General features: G+C 40.7%; 1 protein-coding gene and 1 long non-coding RNA gene across 6 annotated transcripts in view; one reads left to right on the top strand and one right to left on the bottom strand.

Annotated features, from left to right (window-relative positions):
- Positions 1 to 2,403: 2,403 nt before the first annotated feature.
- LOC120785093 lies at positions 2,404 to 8,170 on the top strand. The gene is made up of 3 exons (XR_005706547.1): positions 2,404 to 2,571; positions 7,798 to 7,850; positions 8,029 to 8,170. It is a non-coding gene; the product is annotated as an uncharacterized LOC120785093 (long non-coding RNA).
- Positions 8,171 to 10,370: 2,200 nt separating this feature from the next.
- The window catches only part of fam13b (family with sequence similarity 13 member B), an 83,142-nt gene continuing 72,768 nt past the window's right edge, over positions 10,371 to 20,744 (bottom strand). For 3 of the 5 annotated variants that reach the window (XM_040119430.1, XM_040119434.1, XM_040119432.1), the window contains exons 15-24: positions 19,918 to 20,191; positions 19,619 to 19,760; positions 18,777 to 18,858; positions 17,820 to 18,014; positions 16,721 to 16,935; positions 15,899 to 15,982; positions 15,710 to 15,805; positions 14,776 to 15,149; positions 13,043 to 13,144; positions 10,371 to 12,109 (exon numbers count right to left, since the gene is read on the bottom strand). In XM_040119430.1, the coding sequence (XP_039975364.1) occupies positions 11,986 to 12,109; positions 13,043 to 13,144; positions 14,776 to 15,149; positions 15,710 to 15,805; positions 15,899 to 15,982; positions 16,721 to 16,935; positions 17,820 to 18,014; positions 18,777 to 18,858; positions 19,619 to 19,760; positions 19,918 to 20,191 (1,688 nt within the window). In that variant the 3' untranslated portion in view covers positions 10,371 to 11,985. The remainder of the gene's footprint in view (positions 12,110 to 13,042; positions 13,145 to 14,775; positions 15,150 to 15,709; positions 15,806 to 15,898; positions 15,983 to 16,720; positions 16,936 to 17,819; positions 18,015 to 18,776; positions 18,859 to 19,618; positions 19,761 to 19,917; positions 20,192 to 20,744) is intronic. The other 2 variants (XM_040119433.1, XM_040119435.1) reach the window with 2 other exon arrangements.

The following is a 20,744-nucleotide window of genomic DNA, read 5'->3' as shown; positions in this document are numbered from 1 at the left end:
GAAACTTGCTCCAGATACTGTAAGTGATCCATCACTGAATATTCCAGTTTTTTTTTTTTTTTTTTTTTTTTTAAAGGCAATCTCCTCACATGGATGTGGAGCTCATATTGCTGCCTCGACAGACAGGACAATTTGGATCGGATCTGGAGTGCTGCGGCCTGGGGCCCACCGTTATAGTTGGAGCTTTCTAATGAGGTAACATTTGGACATGCTTCACGATGAAGACACTCTTTATGTCGAAACTTTAGGTGCTGCACCCTATTAAAAAGCTCAGTGCGCGCTCCAAGCCACCAGAGCACCGCTCCAGATCCTACTTTTTAATTTTTAGAGCAAGCTTTAGCGTCGATCGCGACTGTGGGGTTGCTCATGTGTCGGCAGGTGGGAAGTGCGCTTCAGCAAAGTGGAGGATGGGATGCATAAATTGTAATCACGGAGAATCGAAATCCAGACAACAACGGGCAGACATGGACATCGCCAAAGGGTTAATGTGATAACGTAAATGTTCTGAATGAAATGGATGCCAGTGACGGTCTAGACCGTAGGAAAAATTCATTTTTCACTCTAAAAACACTTAAACTGTAGGTAGTGATCAACGATAAGTTATAACTATATGCAATTTGATGTAGATGAGCTAAAACATCCAAAAAAACACTAGTATGCTTGATGATCGAAGTCCTACCTTGTCCTGGGAAACAGCAGTTGACAGAACAGTCTCACCTCCTGGTCCTTTTTAGTAGCTTTTCTGGAACTTTTGACCATATCTCATAGCAGCAGGTTGCGTTTCCTCTGTTAACGTGGAGCTGTTGGTGTTGAAATCCACGTCGACCTCAGCTGTTGTGGACCCGGTCAAAAGCTCCAGAACAGCTGCTAAAGGGACCCTGCGGTGAGGCCGTTTTTTTTGTCAAGTGCTGCCTTCCTTGACGTTTTCAGATGAATTATGTTATATTTGCAGATGTTATATTTTTAATATCATAAACGGTGGATGTTGTGAACTAAACTGTTGCTATTGTGAGATCATGAGGTTTGTGAAGGTTGGACTTGTGTATTTTCATACTTTAAGCTGTTTTTACAGATGATGTGGAAACCTTCAGACTCGAAGTAAGTTTAATTAAGAACACAATCACTAAGCAGACTTACTTTGCAAAAATAGCTCTAAACTGACTTGTGCTCCTTTGTCTGAAATTGTAACATTATGCATTTAGCACTTTAGGATGTTTTGTATAAAATGAACTTCCTTTTCCTGTCACACGTTTTTAATTTTGGGGTGAACTGACAAAAAAACACATGGACGCAGGGATTTTCCTTCAACAGCACAACGGAGACTGATTGTTATTTTGACTCTCAGCTGAACTCCCTCTGTCAAGTTCGATTTATCGTCTGTTCGCCGTGAACAGACGCACGGCAAGGTTTTTGCAACGAATGGAAGCAGAAGGCTGGTCCGACGGGTACACGGATTGTGTCGTCGGTTTTTTCCGTCAAAGTCTGGAGTCGGCGCGCGGTGAGCGGCTGTTCAGTGATGGGTCGCATCTTGCCTGTACTGTCGCCTTCTGGGACCTCGGATGTATACTTTAGTGAAACACCTCAGATGTTGGTTTGATGGAAATTGTCATTTAACAATAAAGGAGTTTCATTACACAAAATAATATCTGCCATTAACTTACAATGCACCTAATATGTCAAGTAAATGATAGCACAAAGTAAAAAAATAAAAGCATTTTCAGAAAAGTGGGAAACTTTATATTTGGGAAACTTCCATTTATTCAAGTGCGGCACTTGAGTGCAACTTTGAGGTTTTTGTACTTTACTTGGTTATTTCCATTGTATGTTACTTCATACCTCTACTACATTTATCTGAAAACTTTGGTCACTAGTTACTTTGCAGGTCATGATTCTACATAATAAACTGGCTCCACCTCAACCAGCTACGATATTAAAATGCTGCTTATGTGTTAATGCATCAGTAATAATAATAATATGACACTCTGAAAGTGGCTACTCTGCCCAAGGAGTATTTTGTTACTTTAAATAAATTTAGCTCATAATACTTTTTATACTGTTTTATACTTTTACTTGTAACAGTATTTTTTACTAATTTTAGTAAAGTGAAAGGTCTGAATACTTTTTCTACCACTTTTCAACAGGCTATAAACAGTGGTGGAAGGTAACTAAGTACATTTACTCAAGTACTGTACTTATGTACAATTTTGAGGTACTTGTACTTGACGTGAGTATTCTCATTTTTCTGGCACTTTATACTTCTACAGCTGAGAGGCAAATATATTTAATTTTTTTTTTTTTTTCATTTTATATGAACCGCCTGAGTGTCTAGTTACTATGCAGACTCTGGCGGCCTCTTAATTGCACCCGTGATTGACAGGTGTAATTAGTCGAACGAGCGACCTCGCGACGCTGAGAGCCAAGCTCCGGGAAGCAGCTCCCCCGTCGTTGGGCGTGATTCCTCCCCCACTAAGGCCCCCGGGCAAACTCGCTCCCAGCGACGGAGGAAGGACACGTTTCCGTTCAGCTGACCGGGGTGGGACCGGAGCAGGGTGCCGTGGAGCTCAGCCGCAGGTGAGCTGCTCTCAGCCCCCAGCGGAGGAAGAAGTGAGGCGGTGTTAGCTAACCTCCCGTCGCTGTCAACGGGGCTCGTCGCAGCGGAGCAGGTCGTTGGCTTCGCTCAGGTCCACTCGTTTTCCGTTCCCGCCTCTGCAGCGAAGGGGAAAGTCAAATTACGACCCTCGGCGACTTATTCTCCGTTTTTGTGTGTTTCGTGTTGTTTTTATTTTGGCCCTAACTTCACGTCGTGAAAGTGTGTTAGACCAGTTAAAGCCTCGACGCTGTTTAAAATCCATTCACAGAGCTGTTATTTATTAAAAACAGGAAGGAGGGGGGAAATTGCGAAGCAGCAGGTGAACAAGCTGAAATTTCTATTTAAAAAAAAAAAAAAATGTCTTTCTAAAGGTAAAAACCACTTGAATCCTTTTTGTTTTTAAGCGACGAAGAGGATGGAAGCTGAACCTCTGTGATGGATTTTTAAGCCACGGACATTTTTGTGGCAACGTAGAAAAGCGGTGAAATTGTCCTTTTTTTGGGGTTTTTTTTTTTTTGGTTTTTTAAATGTGTTTTCACGTGTTGAAGAGACGTTTCATAAACCCCAAACTTGTGGAGTCTACTCGTTGACCAGTCCGCCCTCGACGACCACTCTTCACCCACCTGCGGTTTCGGTCTCAGACCCGCGGCCCCCCGCTCTTCGTGCGCGGATTAGATTTTGTTGACATGGGTCCGGATTTTGTTGATTCCTCAAGAGCGGGTCGAGGTTTATCCGGAGCTGTCGGCGGCGCGACAAGTCGTTGAGCCCAAACCTGCGGAAGTGCAGATTACTGATCATGACTAACAGGGTTTTAGGCTGGATCCCGAACACGACCGGTCCTGCAGATTCAAACGGCTTCGTTTTCTTTGATTTAACGTGAAAGAACGTCCATGTAATAATTGTTTGTTTTTAGATGAGAACATGCAGGTAATTATCACAATTTAGTTACGTATACTTTAATTACTTACATATGAAAAAATATAAAACAGACTAATGTACACTGAAACAAACTTAATTTTGAATTTTTTTTATTTATTTATTTTTTTTAATTTAGTATCAGTCCAGAAATAAAAAAAAGTCCAGGTTAGTTTTAGTCGTATTTATTCAACCTCACCCATTTTATCTTTAGTCATTTTTTTTTAAAATGACAAAAACTCAAAAACGTAGTCTCGTCCCAGGCAAAGAAAAACACAAACGTTTTAAGTCTTGTTTTAGTCCGGACCAAGAATGAGCCTTTTGGTCAGACTTCAGCAAACTGCTTTCAAATTCAGATTTCACCCAAGTGATTTTAACAGCTAAGTCCGGAAAGATGCAACATTAGCAAATCCAGTCAATCAGAAAGTAACCAGCAGGAAAAAAATAAACCCTCACAATCAAAAAGGACCTGTCATTGTGTCTACCCCATTTATATTTATACAGTGGCTTCAGAAAGTATTCAGACCCCTTCACTTTCACTTTAAAAAAAAAAAAGGATAATATAGCAATTTTTACCCATGAATCTACTCTCAGTAAACCCATAATGACGAGATAAATTAGAAAAATGTAATTGTATTTATTATTATTATTATTATTTGCAAAAACAGAAACCCTAACTGCATAATCCAGCACAGTTCAACAGAACCGAGGCTGGATTATCTGCCGAAGTGCCCACAAACCCCCGGTTTTTATTCCATATGAGTTGGGTCAGCCAGTCAATTGAGAGGGAACCTGTGTCCAAATCTAGTTTTTAAGTCTGTCAATGTTTTAGTTCATATTGAGCTCACTTGTTGTAAAGGTTGGCCTAATGTAAGGCTGCAACCAACAGTTATTTCCATCACCAATATATCTGACAGTTATTTTCTACTGATATTTGATTGATGTTTCGTGTATAAAATGTCAGGTAATAGTGAAATATGCCCTTTTTCTTCTTTTCTTTTCTTTTCCCAACAGTCATTCAATTCAATTCCTATTAACCAGTTAAACTAATCATGAGGCAGTCAACTAACTGATCACTTTAGAGTACAGGTTGGCTTCGGGTTGTCCAGAGAAATAGTGAAACTGCCACGCGTATATTGGGGGTGTCGGTGGGGACCAACAACAAACGTCTGCCCCAGCCCAAGAACATTAATCTGGCCACGAACAGCGCCACAAACCACATCCTCCGAAGTGACCACGGAGTTCGATCAGCACGTCTCTGAAACCGGTTCAGCGCAAACTGAACATGACAACCTTCATGGAGGAGGATTTATTACGCAGCTGTTGTATTAAACTTCATCAGTTTTAGCTCAGTGGACATAATCTTCTGGGAGTTGGGAGACCTGAAGTGTACTTTGTATTTTATTAGTTTAAAGTCACCCACAGATTTTTTAAAGGCTAATACCAAGATTTTATTACATCATGGGATTTCAGTTAGACTATTTGTAGGGCAAGAAACATTAAGAAACACAAGAATTTAACAGTGTTACCCGCTAGAATTTAATTTCTTGGGGGCCAAGAGGAGAAAGCTCTTAGGAAAAAAAAAACCTCAAGTTTTTACATGAGTAAAACAAATAAAAAATTAAAAAAAACCCAAAAAAGTTGAATGATTTAAACTTGGGGGAGAATATCAACAATTAATACAAAAATAGTGGGGTCACGTAGTTTGCTTTATGTCATGAAACAAAGCCTGATATTTGGAAATGAACCTGACTTAGTAAGCAGACTACAGCTAAAATTATTGTTTAATTACAGCTGTGTCTCATGCTGCGACATGTCAAAACATCTACTGTGAAGAGGGAGAGATGAGTTTCATTTGTACAGAATCTTTTAAAGACGTATGAGAAGTGTTGTACGTAAAAATCAAATTTAAGTAGGTTGTAAGAGATTAAGAGGTCAGCGAAGGCAGACTTGTTCATTTTTAGCTTCTGCTGTCGGTGTCCACTAGAGGGCGCTTACTATCAGTCACTGTGTTATATTAGACTTCAATTACAGGCTGTGAATAAAAGAATGTAGGAACGTAACGGGAAACAACTTTTAAGGTTTAAAATAACTTTATCACAATTAGAAATACTGCCATAGACACTGCTCCTTAATGCTGCCAAGTAGCAGCACTGTTGTAATATATGAGGTTTTAGGCGCTAAAAAGGCCAAAGACTATTATGTCACAAAACTGCAGATGTGTTGGTGGAAAAAAAAAAACTTGAAAAAAAAAATAGGAGTCCTCTAGAAAGTCATGAATATTTGTCAAGCAGACAAACTGTATTGGGAAAGACCAGCGGTGGGAGAAGTGTTCATTTAAGTAAAAGTACAGTACAGTGTTAACAGAAAGGATACATTTTTATATACATATATTTTTTTTCCTGTATTAACATGTGAATGGTACTTTAACGATGTAGTTGCTCAAAGCAGAACTCCATATACTACCTCCATATAGTGTTAGTTTAATGCGTAATAATACAATTTATGTTAAAAAATGATATTTTTTGTGAGTAAAATCTTAATCTAAACCAGTAGGTAAAGCTGTCAGATAAATGTAGTGCAATAAAAAGTAGAATATTTGCCTCAGAATTTTAATGGGGTAGAAGTATAAAGCAGCATAAAATGGAAATACTCTAGTAAATGGCAAGTAACTCAGACGCGCAGTTTCTACCACTGTGGCCCTGTTACATCTGACGGCATGCTCCATTATTAATGTTAGTTATACCTGTGCTGTTTATGCTCTGACAAAACTGACAAAACCCTGAAAAAGGCAGGTGTTCTGACTTGTATTTTCCACCGCTGGTGTCCACTAGAGGGCGGTAATTACCAGTGACTGTACTTAACTACAGCCACTGGGGCTGAATAAAATAACGTTAAGACCCTAATGGGATTCATTTTCTCGATATCAAAAAAAACACTGCTGTAAATACGCTGATTATTAAGTTCAAGGCAAAGTAGCAGGGTTTTTATTTTAATTTTTTTGCTATATAAGGACTACGAAGGCCTAAATTATGTCACACAACTACAGGTGCATTGGTGAAAAAAAACTGAAAATGAAAATCTTGACCATATGTCAAACGGCCAGACTTTAGCAGCAGGGTAAATAGTGGGTACATGTTTAAAAATAAGTTTTAAAGTCTTTAAGCGTAAGCAGTATTTTGTCAAAAAAAACAAACAAAAACAAACTGCCCTACATACATTTTTATGACATTATTTGTGTAAAAATTAATTCTGTCATTTGTTGTTTGAGTTGTCAGAGCTTTAATGTGGTTCTCATTATTTTTTTTATTTTTTATATCTCTGATCATTTGATTTATTTTTTTGGCTGCAACTAATTATTGTTTTCATTATCAGTTAGTTTCTCAGTTAATTGTTTTGTCCGTAAACTGAAAAATGCTTTTCTAATTTCCCGCAGACCAAAGTGACACCTTCAACTGTTTAGTTCTATATGACCAAAAAACCCAAACCCCAAAATATTCAGTTTACGATCATTCGATGACAAAGAAGTGCATCAAATCATCACATTTCAGAAACAGGAACCAGAATGTTTGGCGTTTTTGCTTACAAAATGAGTAATGAGATTATCGATTATCAAAATAGTTGTTTGTTTATTTTCTGTTGAGCTATTCATCGATGCAGCTCTAATTTATATAACCTTTATTTATACAGGGCCGGCTGGCAGAGCATACTTCCTCTTTACGCCAGGCCATGTTTACAGTTTCTGTGACTCAAGAACGAGGAGGACTGATGTGGCAAGCTTGTCTGTTTTATTCTCACGTGTAAATGTTTGTTACTGATTGTATTTTCTCATCCTTTTTGTTAATGAAGAAATAACAGAAAAATAAACTATTCACAAAGTATGAAAACATTTACAGATACATACAATTTATTGATGTGATAAAACGCAGATAACCTGGAGGAAACGAGAGGAAGCAGTTCACAATCTGTCCCTCCTCAAATCCTCTCTGGTCGAAGGAATTTAGAGCAAAATTCAGTGTCAAAGATGTCGCGAAGCACGTAAATTCACTTAGTAACGGGAGTTTCTTTGTGAACAGAACAGAAATTTAGACGCTGCCAGCACAAATCTGTTTCCTCGGCTCAGCTTTCTTCAACTCTGACGTATAATTTTCCAGTCTATCAGAAACAAGACCACCCATCCTTTAAATTTCAAAGCCGCTAATTAACTCAAAAATCCCTTGACAGAATTGTAAGATGTATATTTGAATTCTTCTGTTGCTGTTTTGACTCAAACAACGGCTCATTTCTTCCAGGAGGAGCGGTGACCTGTGAGACATCTTTGACAGTGACTTCTGCTGAGTTCCAGGTGTGTGTGTGTGTCTGTGTGTGTGTGTGTGTCTGTGTGTGTGTCTGTGTGTGTAAAACAACCATGCATGTTGGCTGGGTAAAGGTGAGATGAAACATACTGCACACTGACAGAGACAGAATACGTTTACAGTTTACAACGTGTGAACCACATGTGACATTTTACCACTCTGTTGCAGGCACAATGTAAAAGAAAAAGCTGATTTTGAAGAAACTGAGGTGCCAAACAAATCAAAAGTAAAGTCCCAAAGAAAAACCCTTCAGAGACTGATGGACTGTTTCCATTTTTTAAACGATTAAAAACTGGAATGTTTTCAGATACGACACGTCTGTCACTGGCTTTTCAGTCCCTGTTCACCTTTTGTGTCTAACAGATTTATTCATATTTTGGTTTTTCAGCAGCGCCAACACGAACATTATGCTGACAACAGTGGTAAAAACACGACATCTAAGCAGAGTGTGTGTGTCAGGCTGAAAACAGTTAAACTAGACTTGGAGAGAGGGAGGGGGGGAAAAAAAAAAAAAAAAATTGTACCTCACATATTCACAAAGTTGATCCAACCCATCATTACCCATGACCCGATACTGTAAACCTCCACGCAAAGTTTTATTATTGCTGCTTCTTCATGGCACGAACAACAGAAACAATACATCGTGTTTTTTGTACTATTATGTTCTTGTTTGCCATGCAAGCTCACTACAGTACTGCTTCTATTTTAACTGATATTACACGGAGCAACAAAATAAGAAATGAGAAAATGGCGCAGGTTCGTGTTTGATTAGCCACACACAGTGCCAGACTAACTTCTACAGCTGGTTTTACAGTTAGTGAGTAGATACAAAAGGATTATTATTGTCATTTCCACACAAAATAATTGTTATGATAGTAATATTTATATAAGGATAATTTAAAAAAAAAAAAAAAAAAAAACACATTCTCAGGGAATCAAAAATATTATGAACCAAAGGGGGCCAAACGTAATATTTGAAATAATTTAAACATTTCTGACATTCATTCCTTCGGGTGTTTTTTTTTTTTTGTTTGTTTGTTTTTTAATGTACAGTATATATTTATATTTGTATAGAAGTAGTGCTTCATTTTTAAAAATACAAATGAAAAAAACAAAACAAAAACAAAGGGCTGCATTCTGCGAATGCTGTGCAAATAACATCTTTTTACATCAAATAACCACCTTTACCGTCCCGACAAACACACACTGCACCCTCCCTCATTTTGTTCACAAACACAAAAAGTTCAACTTTTAGTCTCATTCAAAACTTTGATTTCAAACCATCACATCTGCTGTCCACTGAGAGACAAAAGACTGCAGTCAGCTTTGATCCTGGCGGGTAAATGTACATCGATACAGTAAGAAAAGCACATTTTTCGTCTTATCTGCCTTCAATAGCTACAATATCGCACAATTAACCAGCTACTGAGGTTCTGATAATAGAACTTCACCCCCTAAACAGCCAGTTCACTAACCAACCAGCTAAAGCCAAAATTCAGCTGCTGATGGAAATTTCGTTATCCCACATTTTACATCACACTGTGACAACTTGGGTCCGATTTTTATACTAGACAACATGGCCTCAAAGAAGAAGAATGAAGAGGACAAACTCGTTGGCATGCGTCAAACCTCAAAATGGACTTTCTCCTCCTCCTCACCTGCCTTCATTTTACCTGCCAGCAGGAAATGAAAATTCACTGGAACCGCAGATTTAACAAAGGACAGAAACACAGCTGAGGTTGCTTTTGTTTTCGTCATCTTTGCTGTGAAAACTTCCTCTCTGCGTTGCCTACATGGTGCTGATCGCTCAGCACGGACCCTGTCAGACAGGACACCATCAGTTGGGGAAAATATCAGTTAACCACAGCTGGAGTTCCTCCTCTGCGCTCAAAATCAGTGCTGGCAGCGTTGGTGCCTCATCAATACAATACAGCCTGTAAAGCTCCAGGCTAATTTCAATTTTGGAGATTTTCAAGAGCAGCTGCACACCAACTGCTTACTGTGCCGAATTTTCCCACAACCATGTCCATCTATATCATAAAATCTTCTAATCTGAGTAGGACTGTGTTTCCTAAGAGCATCTTCAGTCTAATGCTGCCTTCAAGTGCTGTTAGAAATATCAAAATCATAACGAAGACTTCAAACTCAGACCTCAGAGCTTATGACAACATAAGAGCAGCATTTCTTCATTTTTTTTTTTTTTGGAAGAGGCTCATAGGAAACTAAGTTTAGTTATTTTGCAAAGAAGAAAAACACATAACACCACTGTATGCCAACCTGCTGTACATCTTTCTGACAAGTATTGTCAAACTAGTCACAAGAAGTAGGAGAAAATGCTGACGAATAGAAAGAAGTGAAAAAGAAAATAAGAATGAGTCTTTCACAACAGCTCCAAGGTCACACTGGGAGTTAATACAATTTTTTTTTTTCATTTTCTCTTGGAATACAACCTTCTTTTTCATTCAACATGAACAGCAGTCTCTCAAACAAACAGTTATGTGTACAATTTCTTTCTTTTTTTTTTTTTTTTTTTAAAACAAGAATACACGCACAAACTTGTTTTTAGACTTTGTGAGTTAACTTTAAAATCAGTCAGAAGCATCCAGGATGTGAAGATGTTTGATGAAGTTCTACTGAATAAAGTAATCAACTGCCTCGCACCGAGGAGCAAGGAGAAAGAGGGGCTTTTCAAACCGAGCGACGTCCCAAACAATCAAGCGCGCGTCTTGAGTGAAGAGCGTCTAAAATGCCAGTCCTCTTGCTGTCAGAGAAGATTCCTCAGCGTGAAGGAAAAAAAAAAATTAGACGAAGGAGAAAGATTGACAACAGAAATTAAAAAAGTCAGGATTTTTTTTTTTTTTTTACATTTTTCCTCTGAAGATGAAGAAATGAGACACGAGAAGACACGTGCAAAGTCTTACGTCAAGTTGGTGGGATGATAATGATGAAGACAAACAGATTCATTTTTCTCTGTGTTTTTAAACTGCGGCTGTGTTTTAGATGATATGAAGTCAGATGAGGCGGCAGAGATCGGCTGTGGCTGAACGGAGCGATTTTAAGTTTGAGTAGTGGTGGTGCTGCAGTCATGTCGTGGGAAAAATAACTGTAAATATGTGCGTCTTCTGTCACCTTTTAAGGTCGCTAATTAAACTGAGCTTTGGCAAACGACAGATTTGTCCATGTTACTGAATTCTGACATCAATAAGGAAAACAGCTGTAGTCGCATGTAGATAATGATGTAGTTTTGAGAGCTTTCGTGGTTAAAATGCTAAAAACACCAGACTTTTCAGTGCATGGTTTGCTGTAAAATATTAAAGCAAATATTGCGCTCACTACTGGGGCATGACTAAATAGTCCCAGTAACTATGAGCATCGCAAACTCACTCAGCAGCTAAAAGTGATTGCGGCACATTCGTCTTTACTTTTTTGCCACAAGTCTCTCAAAGATTTGGCAAATTATACCGCCTCAGTGTTAAAAAGTGTTTGAAATGTTGTTTTTAAGTGTTTTGCTTACTACTTACTCTCTACTTTTTATCGTTAAGTCAGGAAGAAATTCCCTTCCCTTGTTCTAATACTGATACAACCAACAACCAGTGTTGGTTGCAGTCTTGCAGGTTGTTTTTGACCAGTCACAGATAGTTGAATAGTTTCTATACCATCAGAAAGTTATACCCCAGCGACTTTCTGTGAGCACAAACTACGGTCCGAGAACCAAAACTTTACCTTGGTTCCTTGTAGTCAAAGCACAGGTTAGGTCTGAAAGTCCCTCCAAATGTTACTTTCGTATTCAGGAAGGCCAATAACTACAACCAATGTGACCACGAAAGCGAAATCAAAATATTTTGAGAACTTCAATTTTTGACCCCCCTGACCGGAAATTATGCTGTAACTCTGAACCAGCAAGTCACTCTGTTTTCTCCATGACATGACTGCAGAGAACCAAGTTCTGACTGAGAGTCACGACCCGTCACGATGCGGTTACTGTTGTTGGCTGGAGTGTTTGTTAAACCCAGTCCCTTCAGGTGTGAAGATGTCTGACAGACTGATGGACATCCTGGGCGGATCCTCGCAGCAGTGATGGCGGCTGATGTGTGCGTTGATAGCGGGTGTCTGAGGAGGGCGGGTCTAGATGGATTTGGAGGAATCCTGTTTGCTGATGAGGACTTCCAGGAGGCGGAGCTTGGCCTTGATCCTCTTGTACTCTCTGTACTCTTCCAGCATCGGCACCCGGTCCTCCTTCTGAACATTTCTGAGGGAGGGAGGGAGAGAGAGAGAATTAGCTTTCATTTTCATGCCCTGCTGAAGCTTGCCCTTGAGCAAGGCACTGAAACTCGAATGGTCCCTTTGGAGCTACTCAGAGGCATCAGGAACAAAAATCATTGTCAGGCATAAATGTTGACTTTATCTTCCCAAGTCTGTAGTCAACATCTTGCTTTGGACGCCATGGTTGTTGACTCTCTGCCACCTCCTGCCTGATCACATGGTGACCGTCTCCACAGACATTCGTGTCGTGTACTCAGATCTAGGACTGCGACTAACAATTATTATCAGTACTGATTAATCGTTTATATTTTTTGTAACATTTCACAGATTATAGTCGCGAAAATGTAACTGAGAATTTCTCAGAGGCTGCAGTAAAGTCTCCAGTCTGCTTCTTTTGTCTTCTTCACTTTTCCCAAGTTCCTGTCTGCTCTGATTAATTACTGCAAAGCGAACATATCTTGATCAATCAATCACCTGCCAAGCTGGATGAGACAGATCCTGACGCATCTCATCTCGTTATCAATGTAGTTACAAGATGACAGTTTGAAGGGTCGCCTCACTCATTAAATGCGTGGTCTTTGTTGTGTGATGTAGCTCCACTGCATGCTTTCACTCATGTTTAATAAGATGAATACTCTATTTTTTATTTGTACAGCACCTTTCAACAAGGTATTTCAGAGTATTTTACATTAGACGATATAAAAATGTTTTAATTTCTTCTGACATTAGCGGAGGAGCTGTGACCCAATAAAACCCTGCGATGTGTTGTACTGGAATAAGTGAAATAGCTGAAAGTTTGCAATAAAATCACTGCAGCTCTCTGATAATACTACTGGATTTTGGAGAGGATTTCAGTTGACTTGCTTGGATGAATGAGGGCTAAGACCTTGTGTGTGATGAGTGTCTCTCTCCCACCTACCTTCCATTATGCTGATAGAAATCTTCCTCAAACTCTCTGATGGTCTTCCTCAGTTTCTTCTTCTCTGCTCTGGCCTTCCACAGCTGTTCCAGCAGCTCTGGCCTGGAGGATGAGGCGATACATGATGATGCAGTTGCACACTGTCCCATAAAACTAATACCACACTTAACTTTAATCCATATCACAAAGAGAGAATCGAGCTTTGGGCCTGGCAGACCTGAGAGGCTTTTAAAATCACATTTGTTGTCTTAAATCTACATCGATTTAAATACTTAAAATATGTCCCCCTCCAACAGGAGCCATTTGGATCTTGACCCATAAATACAAAAAGAGGGGCAGGAAGTGAACTGTGGTGGCGTGAGGGATCAGCTGTCAGGATCATGTCCAGGTAAGAGCCCTGGATTTACAAACCTGATCTGTTAAAGGAGATTAAAGTTTAAGATTAACTTTGGCTATGAGCTTGATGACACGTTAAACAGATTAGACTGCACATAAAACCTTTGTGTTCCTTCTGTCCCACATTATTCCTGCTGGTGTCTGCAAAGGTAAGGATAATCAGAGCGTGCCTTACTCTCAAGAGCAAGCTGTTATTAATACATTTGAGAAAAAAAAAAAAAGCACACAAAATTCTCCAAACTGGATAATTAATCAAAGTAAACACACAGCTTTTTTTATGCCCCTTGCCACTTTTGTTTTCTTAAAGTTGTGCCTCAGCTGCATACTGTGTGCATTATGTTGGGCTCTGCTTTCTGTCAATTACTTGACACCCACAGGAAGAAACATGATCTCTGTCAGAGATGAGCTCTTGAATAGTCACCATGGAAACTTTATCCACTTTTTAATTTTTTTTTTATTTTGGCAGTTTTTTAACATGACTTTTTGGCATTTTTGCCCTTTGATGGACAGTTTAATCAAACAGGGGCAGTGCAGTTACAGGGTATGTGTCCTCACCACTCTCCCAGGCTGGCTTTTATTAATGAAAAATTAAAAATAGATGCAGCAAATGTGAAATTACAAAATGTTTGGGTTTATTTTCAAGGAACATGCTACTATTTTTCTGCCAGGGTCTCATAATTGTGGCTATTCTGATTTACTCTGTAATATTGCACTCATCATCTCTGTTAATTCCCTCAAGATTTGGGAAACATGACTCAAAACAATGTATATTAGCGCAAGAAGCATGAGGCTGCCAATTTTAAAATTTATATAAATCATTTCAAGAACACAGAAATTAGTGTGCTGGATTAGCACAGGGATCTACATCAGGGGGAATTTGCCAGCCAACCAAACAAGCTGCCTGTTCTGCACAGGTCGGTATGTTTACCTGTGAGGCTGTGGGTCGCTGTCCATTCAGCTTGTTCTTGATAGTGTTTATGTTATTGTCCTCTAAAACTAATGTCTGGTTATCTAGTGGACAAATAATGAAGATGACTCTGAGTCATTTCACTTTGTTGGCCGGCCATATTTATTGAACCAGACAACATAGATGAAGAACTAAATCAAATGGAAGAGAAAAGATGAAGGATGGGGAAAAGTGTTTGAAATGATTTATGTAAAACAGAAGTTTATTTGGAGAGCAGTAGGATATGGTGTTGCCGGAGTCTGCATTTCCAGAATTTCTATAATAGAGGTGGTGAAGTGCGAAGTTAGCAAGACCCATTACACCCAGGTCGAAGAGTACTAGATTTTGGTCTGAAATTATGTGTGTGTGTTTGTGTGTGTTTTGTTCTTACATGGACGAGGCATTGGAGCTGGAGAGTCGCAGGTCCAGCGCCAGCCTTCCCGACCCCTCCTCCAGCTTGGCTGTCATTGGACAGTCGCTCTGTCTATCAGGTTGGTTCTGGCTCCTCACTTGCCTGTCAGTGGGGGTTACAAGGTCGACGGCCATGATGACCTCGGAGCTCTGCATCTCCCCGCCGCTGCTCTCTCCCTCCTCTTCCTCCTCTTCTTCCTCCTCATCCCTCTCCTCCTCCCTCTCATCATCTTCTCCTCCATCACCTTTCCTTTCGTCCTCCTCCTCCTCTTTGATCTCCTCCCAGAAATGAGAAGTTTCACCCTCTATGATTGGCTGGAGGGTCTGACTCCGCCTCTTACTGGAGGGGGACACCTGGGGTGGGGGGCGGGGGATTATTACATGCAGATATTTGCACAAAAGTTTAATATGCAGAAAAGCGGGAATGGCAATGGTATTTTATGTACACTTATGTTGTTTGAGTGCTGTATTTCCTAATTTGCCAGTGCAAGTACGACCAGCTAAAACTTATTCAGTTTAATTTATCCACCTAATTTAATGAGGGTATCAAAAATAGTAGAAAGACGTCAGTATAACACAGAGATATTTCAACTGCACCACAAACTACAGCCTCTAAAATGACCACGAATTTGAATCAACACCTCTCTAAAACTGAACGTTATAGCCTTGAGGAGGGTCGGATTCATTTCAGGGCTGTTGGATTAGTTTTAGCTAGATGTACATAATGAACAGGAAACTGTGTGTGTGTGTGTGTGTGTGTGTATACACACACAGTATGATATAAGGAGAGATAATGATTGTTTGTTTGTGTCTACATTGTTTTAATAGTGCAACTAACTAAGATGGATTCAGATTATTATTGAGTATGTTGCTCAACTCGTATAATAACTCTAATACTGTGTCTGTGTACTTACTGTGATAGGTGTGATGCTGACTCTGGTGAGCATCTGTTTGACCAATCTGTAGCGATCATAGAGAGGCTTCACCACCAGACGCTCCTCTCTGGTCACCTGAAAGAGAGAGACACAACTGGTTAGAAAAGGTTTGAAAGTTCGTTCGGATGAAGTGAAATCTAATCAGGATCTGCGATGCTGGTAACGTACCGGTCGACCGTGCAGGCCCTCATAGTGAAGCAGGTTCTTCTGCAGGACTGTCTTCTCACAGGACAACTGCTCCTTCGTCATCTTCTACAGAGACAGAAATAGAGACACAGTTAACCGTGTAATAGTGATATAACATTTGGCTCAGTACATTGACTTTCTATTCCAATGTGTTGTGCAAGTGGCAGATAATAATATGATGTTGCACAGCTGTGATCTGCCACAGTTCCTGTGTGTGCATCGCTGAGCGGAGATCTTATGTAATACAACCAAGACAAACCGATAAAAACACTGTCAATGTAATGTCTAAATGTTTCATGCCAAAAATTCAAGTGTAATATTGTATGGGATCATCTTTGTGTTCCAGTAATACAAAAAAATACTCTTCCAGTAATTTCTGCTGTGTAGTGGATGTTTTATCTGATCTCTGACGCAAGGCGGATTACTAAATGCCAGGCAGATACCATCAATTGTTTCTTAAAAAAAAAAAAAAAAGTCCTTCTATTTTTTAAACCACCACCAAAACACTCCACCTCGGTTCCCCTGCAAACGTGTTTATGCTTATTTGTCTCTTTTAGTTTTAAATTTTTTGGCATCTCCCAAACTTAGTTTTGTTTCACCTGCTGGGTTGGACAACTTATAAACTTTTATGTCTCTTAGTAGTACATGGAGTTTGGTCAAATTATGTCATTACCAGCACATCTCCACCCACCTTTATAGTGAGCAGAGGTCTAACCAGAGTAATTGGACACACCCTTGGCTGTTCAGGGCTTTGAACTTGTGTCCTGATCCAGTCCCTGGTAAAAAAAAATATCTTCTACGCACCTTGATGTCATCAGGCCAGCCGTCCTCCTGCCTCTTCCCTTTGACCCTGCGCTGGATCAGCTCTAGTGTTTCCTCCCTGGTGGGATGTGGATCCTTAACCTCCCCCGCTGCATCATAGGCGCCTTGATCCAGTGTGGAGCCAAAGCTCTTGGGCAAGGTGTTGCTACGAGGACGAGTCTGGGGGCCGAGCTCGCTCTCCGCACGGTGTTTGGCATCTGGGGATGGAGGGATAAAGTGATGTGGAAGGAGATGAAGGAAAATAAGTGGAGAGGAAAGAGAGGGTAAAGTGTAAAAGAAGGAACCGGGACAGGAAAAGTGGTTGCAGAAAATGAGAGAATGGGGAGAAAACCTTAAGTCTTCAGCCGGTACAAAAAAACATTGGTGATTGGACGATCAGAGATGCAGGAGTTTAATAGGCAGCTGTGGTGGTTAAGGTGAGCTAATCACAATATGAGGAATAACACAGGCATGCTTAGACAACACACACCGCCACACCAAGTAAAAGCCCAAATACAAGCGAGCAAGAACCATTTCCTGAAAATTTTTCGAATAGTATTTGACTGTAAAAATAGTTTAAAAATGAAGACATCTAAAAGTCCCTGGGGCAATCTGATGGGTCCAGACTGAGACATAGCGCCGCTGATGGTAAACTAGTGCAATAACGTGCCATGAACAAAAACACAGGCACTTACAGTTCACAAAACTGCACTGTTGTTTCCTGTAAAAACAGTGTATATAAGATTTTAATTTATCTAAGTTCTGTTCAGTTGTTGTGTACCAACCGTGCTCTCCCACAGGTGATAAAGAAATATAAATGTAATGATAAAAAGTTTTAGTGCACAGTTTGAGCACAGTCAAATGAAAACAATTTTTTAAGCCTTGTCAGAAAATAGAAAAATAATATTTCCAATCAAAGCCCTCGCCTTCCTCACATTACTTCACATTTTTTAGAGTTACCTCTAGTTAAATATCCCGTGCCCACATGCTGTTTAGACAGGAAATACACCAACACAAAGAAGCAAGATGCTCTCACAATGCCGCCTCATTGTGACTGTCAGCAGTGTTTGTAATGTCTACTTACTGAGGGGTTGGTACTTACTGAGGTGAAACGGTCTAGAGCTCAGGCTTGAGTAGGGGTGGAGCGGGGGGGTGAGTGTGTGATGGGGAGGTGAGCAGATAGAGGAGGAGGAGGAGGAGGAAGAGGAAGGGGAGGAGGGAGCATGGTGGCGTCTGTGTGAATGGAGCAAAGCCTGGTGCCTCAGCGTGCTTCTGGGTAAAAGGTGGTGCTGGCGTCCTGGTTGGCCGATCAGTCAGTCAATCAATCAATCAATCGGTCGTTGAGCGATAGGAGGAGGAGGGAGGAAAGTGGAGAGCGGGTGCTCGCGTTATTGTTGTTTTTCAATTTTGATTTGAAACAGAGAGAAATGTTTCGGCCACTGCGTTCTCCGGAAAGGAGAGCCGTCACCTCACAGACAGGAGGTGGACAAGTGTCATGGGGTTTGTTCAGGATGGTGAAACAATGGACTGGAGTCTGCTTGAGAAACCCTCGTGTAGAAATGGTTTCATATTTATCACATTCTGTATTTTTGGTTCTACAAATGTTCCCCCTTTTAATACCTGTGTTCACGGGCTCTGTTAATGAGAATGAACACCAGTTTGGCAAAGGGCAAAAACTTTTACAACCACATTTCAAACTTTACTGATCAAAATGAAGGTTATTTGAAGATTTTCCCAATTATTTTGCAATCCTTTTATGCCTAACAAAGTATTTTCCAAAGTTTCACCTTATTGAACTCACCTCAGGTAATGAATGTGGGTTCACAAGGACGCACCAGCACATTGGAAGGTGGGAGCCACGCATTTGAGAGCTACGTCAACCCCTGGAATGTGCGTGTCTGCTTATGTGTGTTAAACCAGCATACATGCGGTGCTGTTACAAAGGTCATAGGTTAGGAGTGGGGAGGGTCAAGCTGTCCAGCATGGAACAGGATGGCACACAGACACTCTAACCCTGACACAGACACACATTCACAGGAGAAAGACCGAGTGGTTCTACCTTTAATCTGCCTGCGGATCTTGGTGAGGTCGCTCATCCATTTGAGGACTTTGGGGTTAGCTGCCTTGTCTCCGTGAGAGGGCTGCAGAGAGAGGAGGAGGGGGAGGAGACAGTGGAAGAGTTGGTATTCTGGAGAAAAGGTCGCTGGGCGATTTACAACAGCAATTTCGGCAGTAAGCTGATGTTTTTACACAGAAAGAATTAAAAATGCAAGCGTTAAGTTCTCAGGATTTTTGACTCCATTCAGCATAGTGTAGTGAATCCAATATAGATCAACTTCAGTGTCACCTCAGAGGTTTGCAGCTACTTCAAAGGCTTTTTGTTCTTTGTGCCTCTTAACGTTCGTCAGTAATTTCAGAAAAAAATCTGACCCACTTTTTTTATGGCTATTTCAACAAATAGCACCAAACCTGAACACTGGCACCGCCAGTAGTTCCAAATACTTCGTCTCAGCCAATTAATTTAATGACAAAGTGAAAACAGTTTATGTTGTTGGCCTCATAAATTGCTGTTTCTATTTTTACATCAGCTAGTAGTAGTGACTCAGGGTCTACAGTCCTTTGCAGTATTTATAATACACCAATGTAGTTTATATTTTGGGCTTTTCATTATTACTACGTAGCTCTTGAACTTCAGTTCTACATTACACAACTACATTTAGGTCCTCTGTAATTCCTAAATAGTTAATGTGATATTTCTGTTAAACCCCTTGAATTAAAGCTGAAAGCCTACAATCACGTCTTGATGGCTTTGTTTCAAAACCATGTGGTGGTGTACAGAGGCAAAATTACTAAAACTGTGTTACTGTCCAAATACTTATTTACCTAACTGCATATTTTTACCTTATAGTTCCTCTCATTCTCAAACTGCTCTTCAAACTGTTTGATTTTCTTCTTCAGGTGTTGTAGCTTCTTGGTGAGTTGGTGGGTCACCGAATCTCCTCCTCTCATTGCCTCTTTGGAGCCAAATGATGCTCGTCGTGGCCTGGGAGTAACAGAGGATACACAGGTATGAATAAACTGCCTAATGTACACCCCAAACCAGGAATTTTTGCTATGACTTGGACCAAAGAAAATTTTACACTTTTTAAACCCACAAGCAGAATCTAGTAGCGCTGCTGGATGTCTGTGCTTTATCGTACCTTTGTACTTTGGTGGGTGAGGTGGCATCTGGGTCCTGCTGGAGGAAGCGTTGGGCACCGTGCGCTCCGAAGTCGAGGAAGCGTCGAGCCAGAAGGTGAGGGTGGGAGCGGGAAGAGGAGGGAGAGGCGTCCTGCCCCCCCTCCCCCTCCTCGTCCTCGCCGTCCTCCTCCAGGGGCAGCAGGGGGAGAGGAACCATGCGACCGGCCAGCGGGGAGAGCTGCGCCTCGCCGCTCTCGTTGTCATCCTGCCAGGATTTGTAAGCCGGGATGGGGTCTGGAGAGAGGAGGAAAGAAATGGAGAGAACAGGGTGTCAGAGCAAGTCAACGGAGGTCAGGGAAGGAGGGAGAGAAAAAGTCTAAATTAAACCCTGACTATCACAAGTGTTGCACACGAAGCAGGTGGTGTATATATCAGTAAGACACAAAAGCTGCCTGGTAGGGGGCTTTTGAGCTGATACATTCAAAAACAAATTAATTTTCTTCTTTCGCTATGCTAATGAGCTGAGGAGAGGGTGAAGGGGGGTCAGAGAGATAACGAGATAGAGGTGAGGCACAGACAAGCAGAGTTAAAGGAGAAAGTGAATTCAGAGAGCAAATGCGTCCTGACCAATCTGCCCAGTGACCCTGCAGCAGGAAGGAAGAGCAAAAGAGGAAGTAAAACCAGCTGTCTCATCAAAGCTGATGGAAGGAAGTGTTTTACATGCAGGGATTTATTCATCATGAGTATCAGACAAAAAACTGCGAGAACATATTAATACGTCTCCCAGACCAGATGTCCAAACCAGCAAGCAAGCAACCAACCTTAAAAAAATTCACGAGAAAGGATG

Source organism: Xiphias gladius, chromosome 23 (assembly GCF_016859285.1).
Source record: "Xiphias gladius isolate SHS-SW01 ecotype Sanya breed wild chromosome 23, ASM1685928v1, whole genome shotgun sequence".
NCBI lineage: Eukaryota > Metazoa > Chordata > Actinopteri > Istiophoriformes > Xiphiidae > Xiphias > Xiphias gladius.
This window is presented reverse-complemented; position numbering and strand designations above follow the sequence as displayed.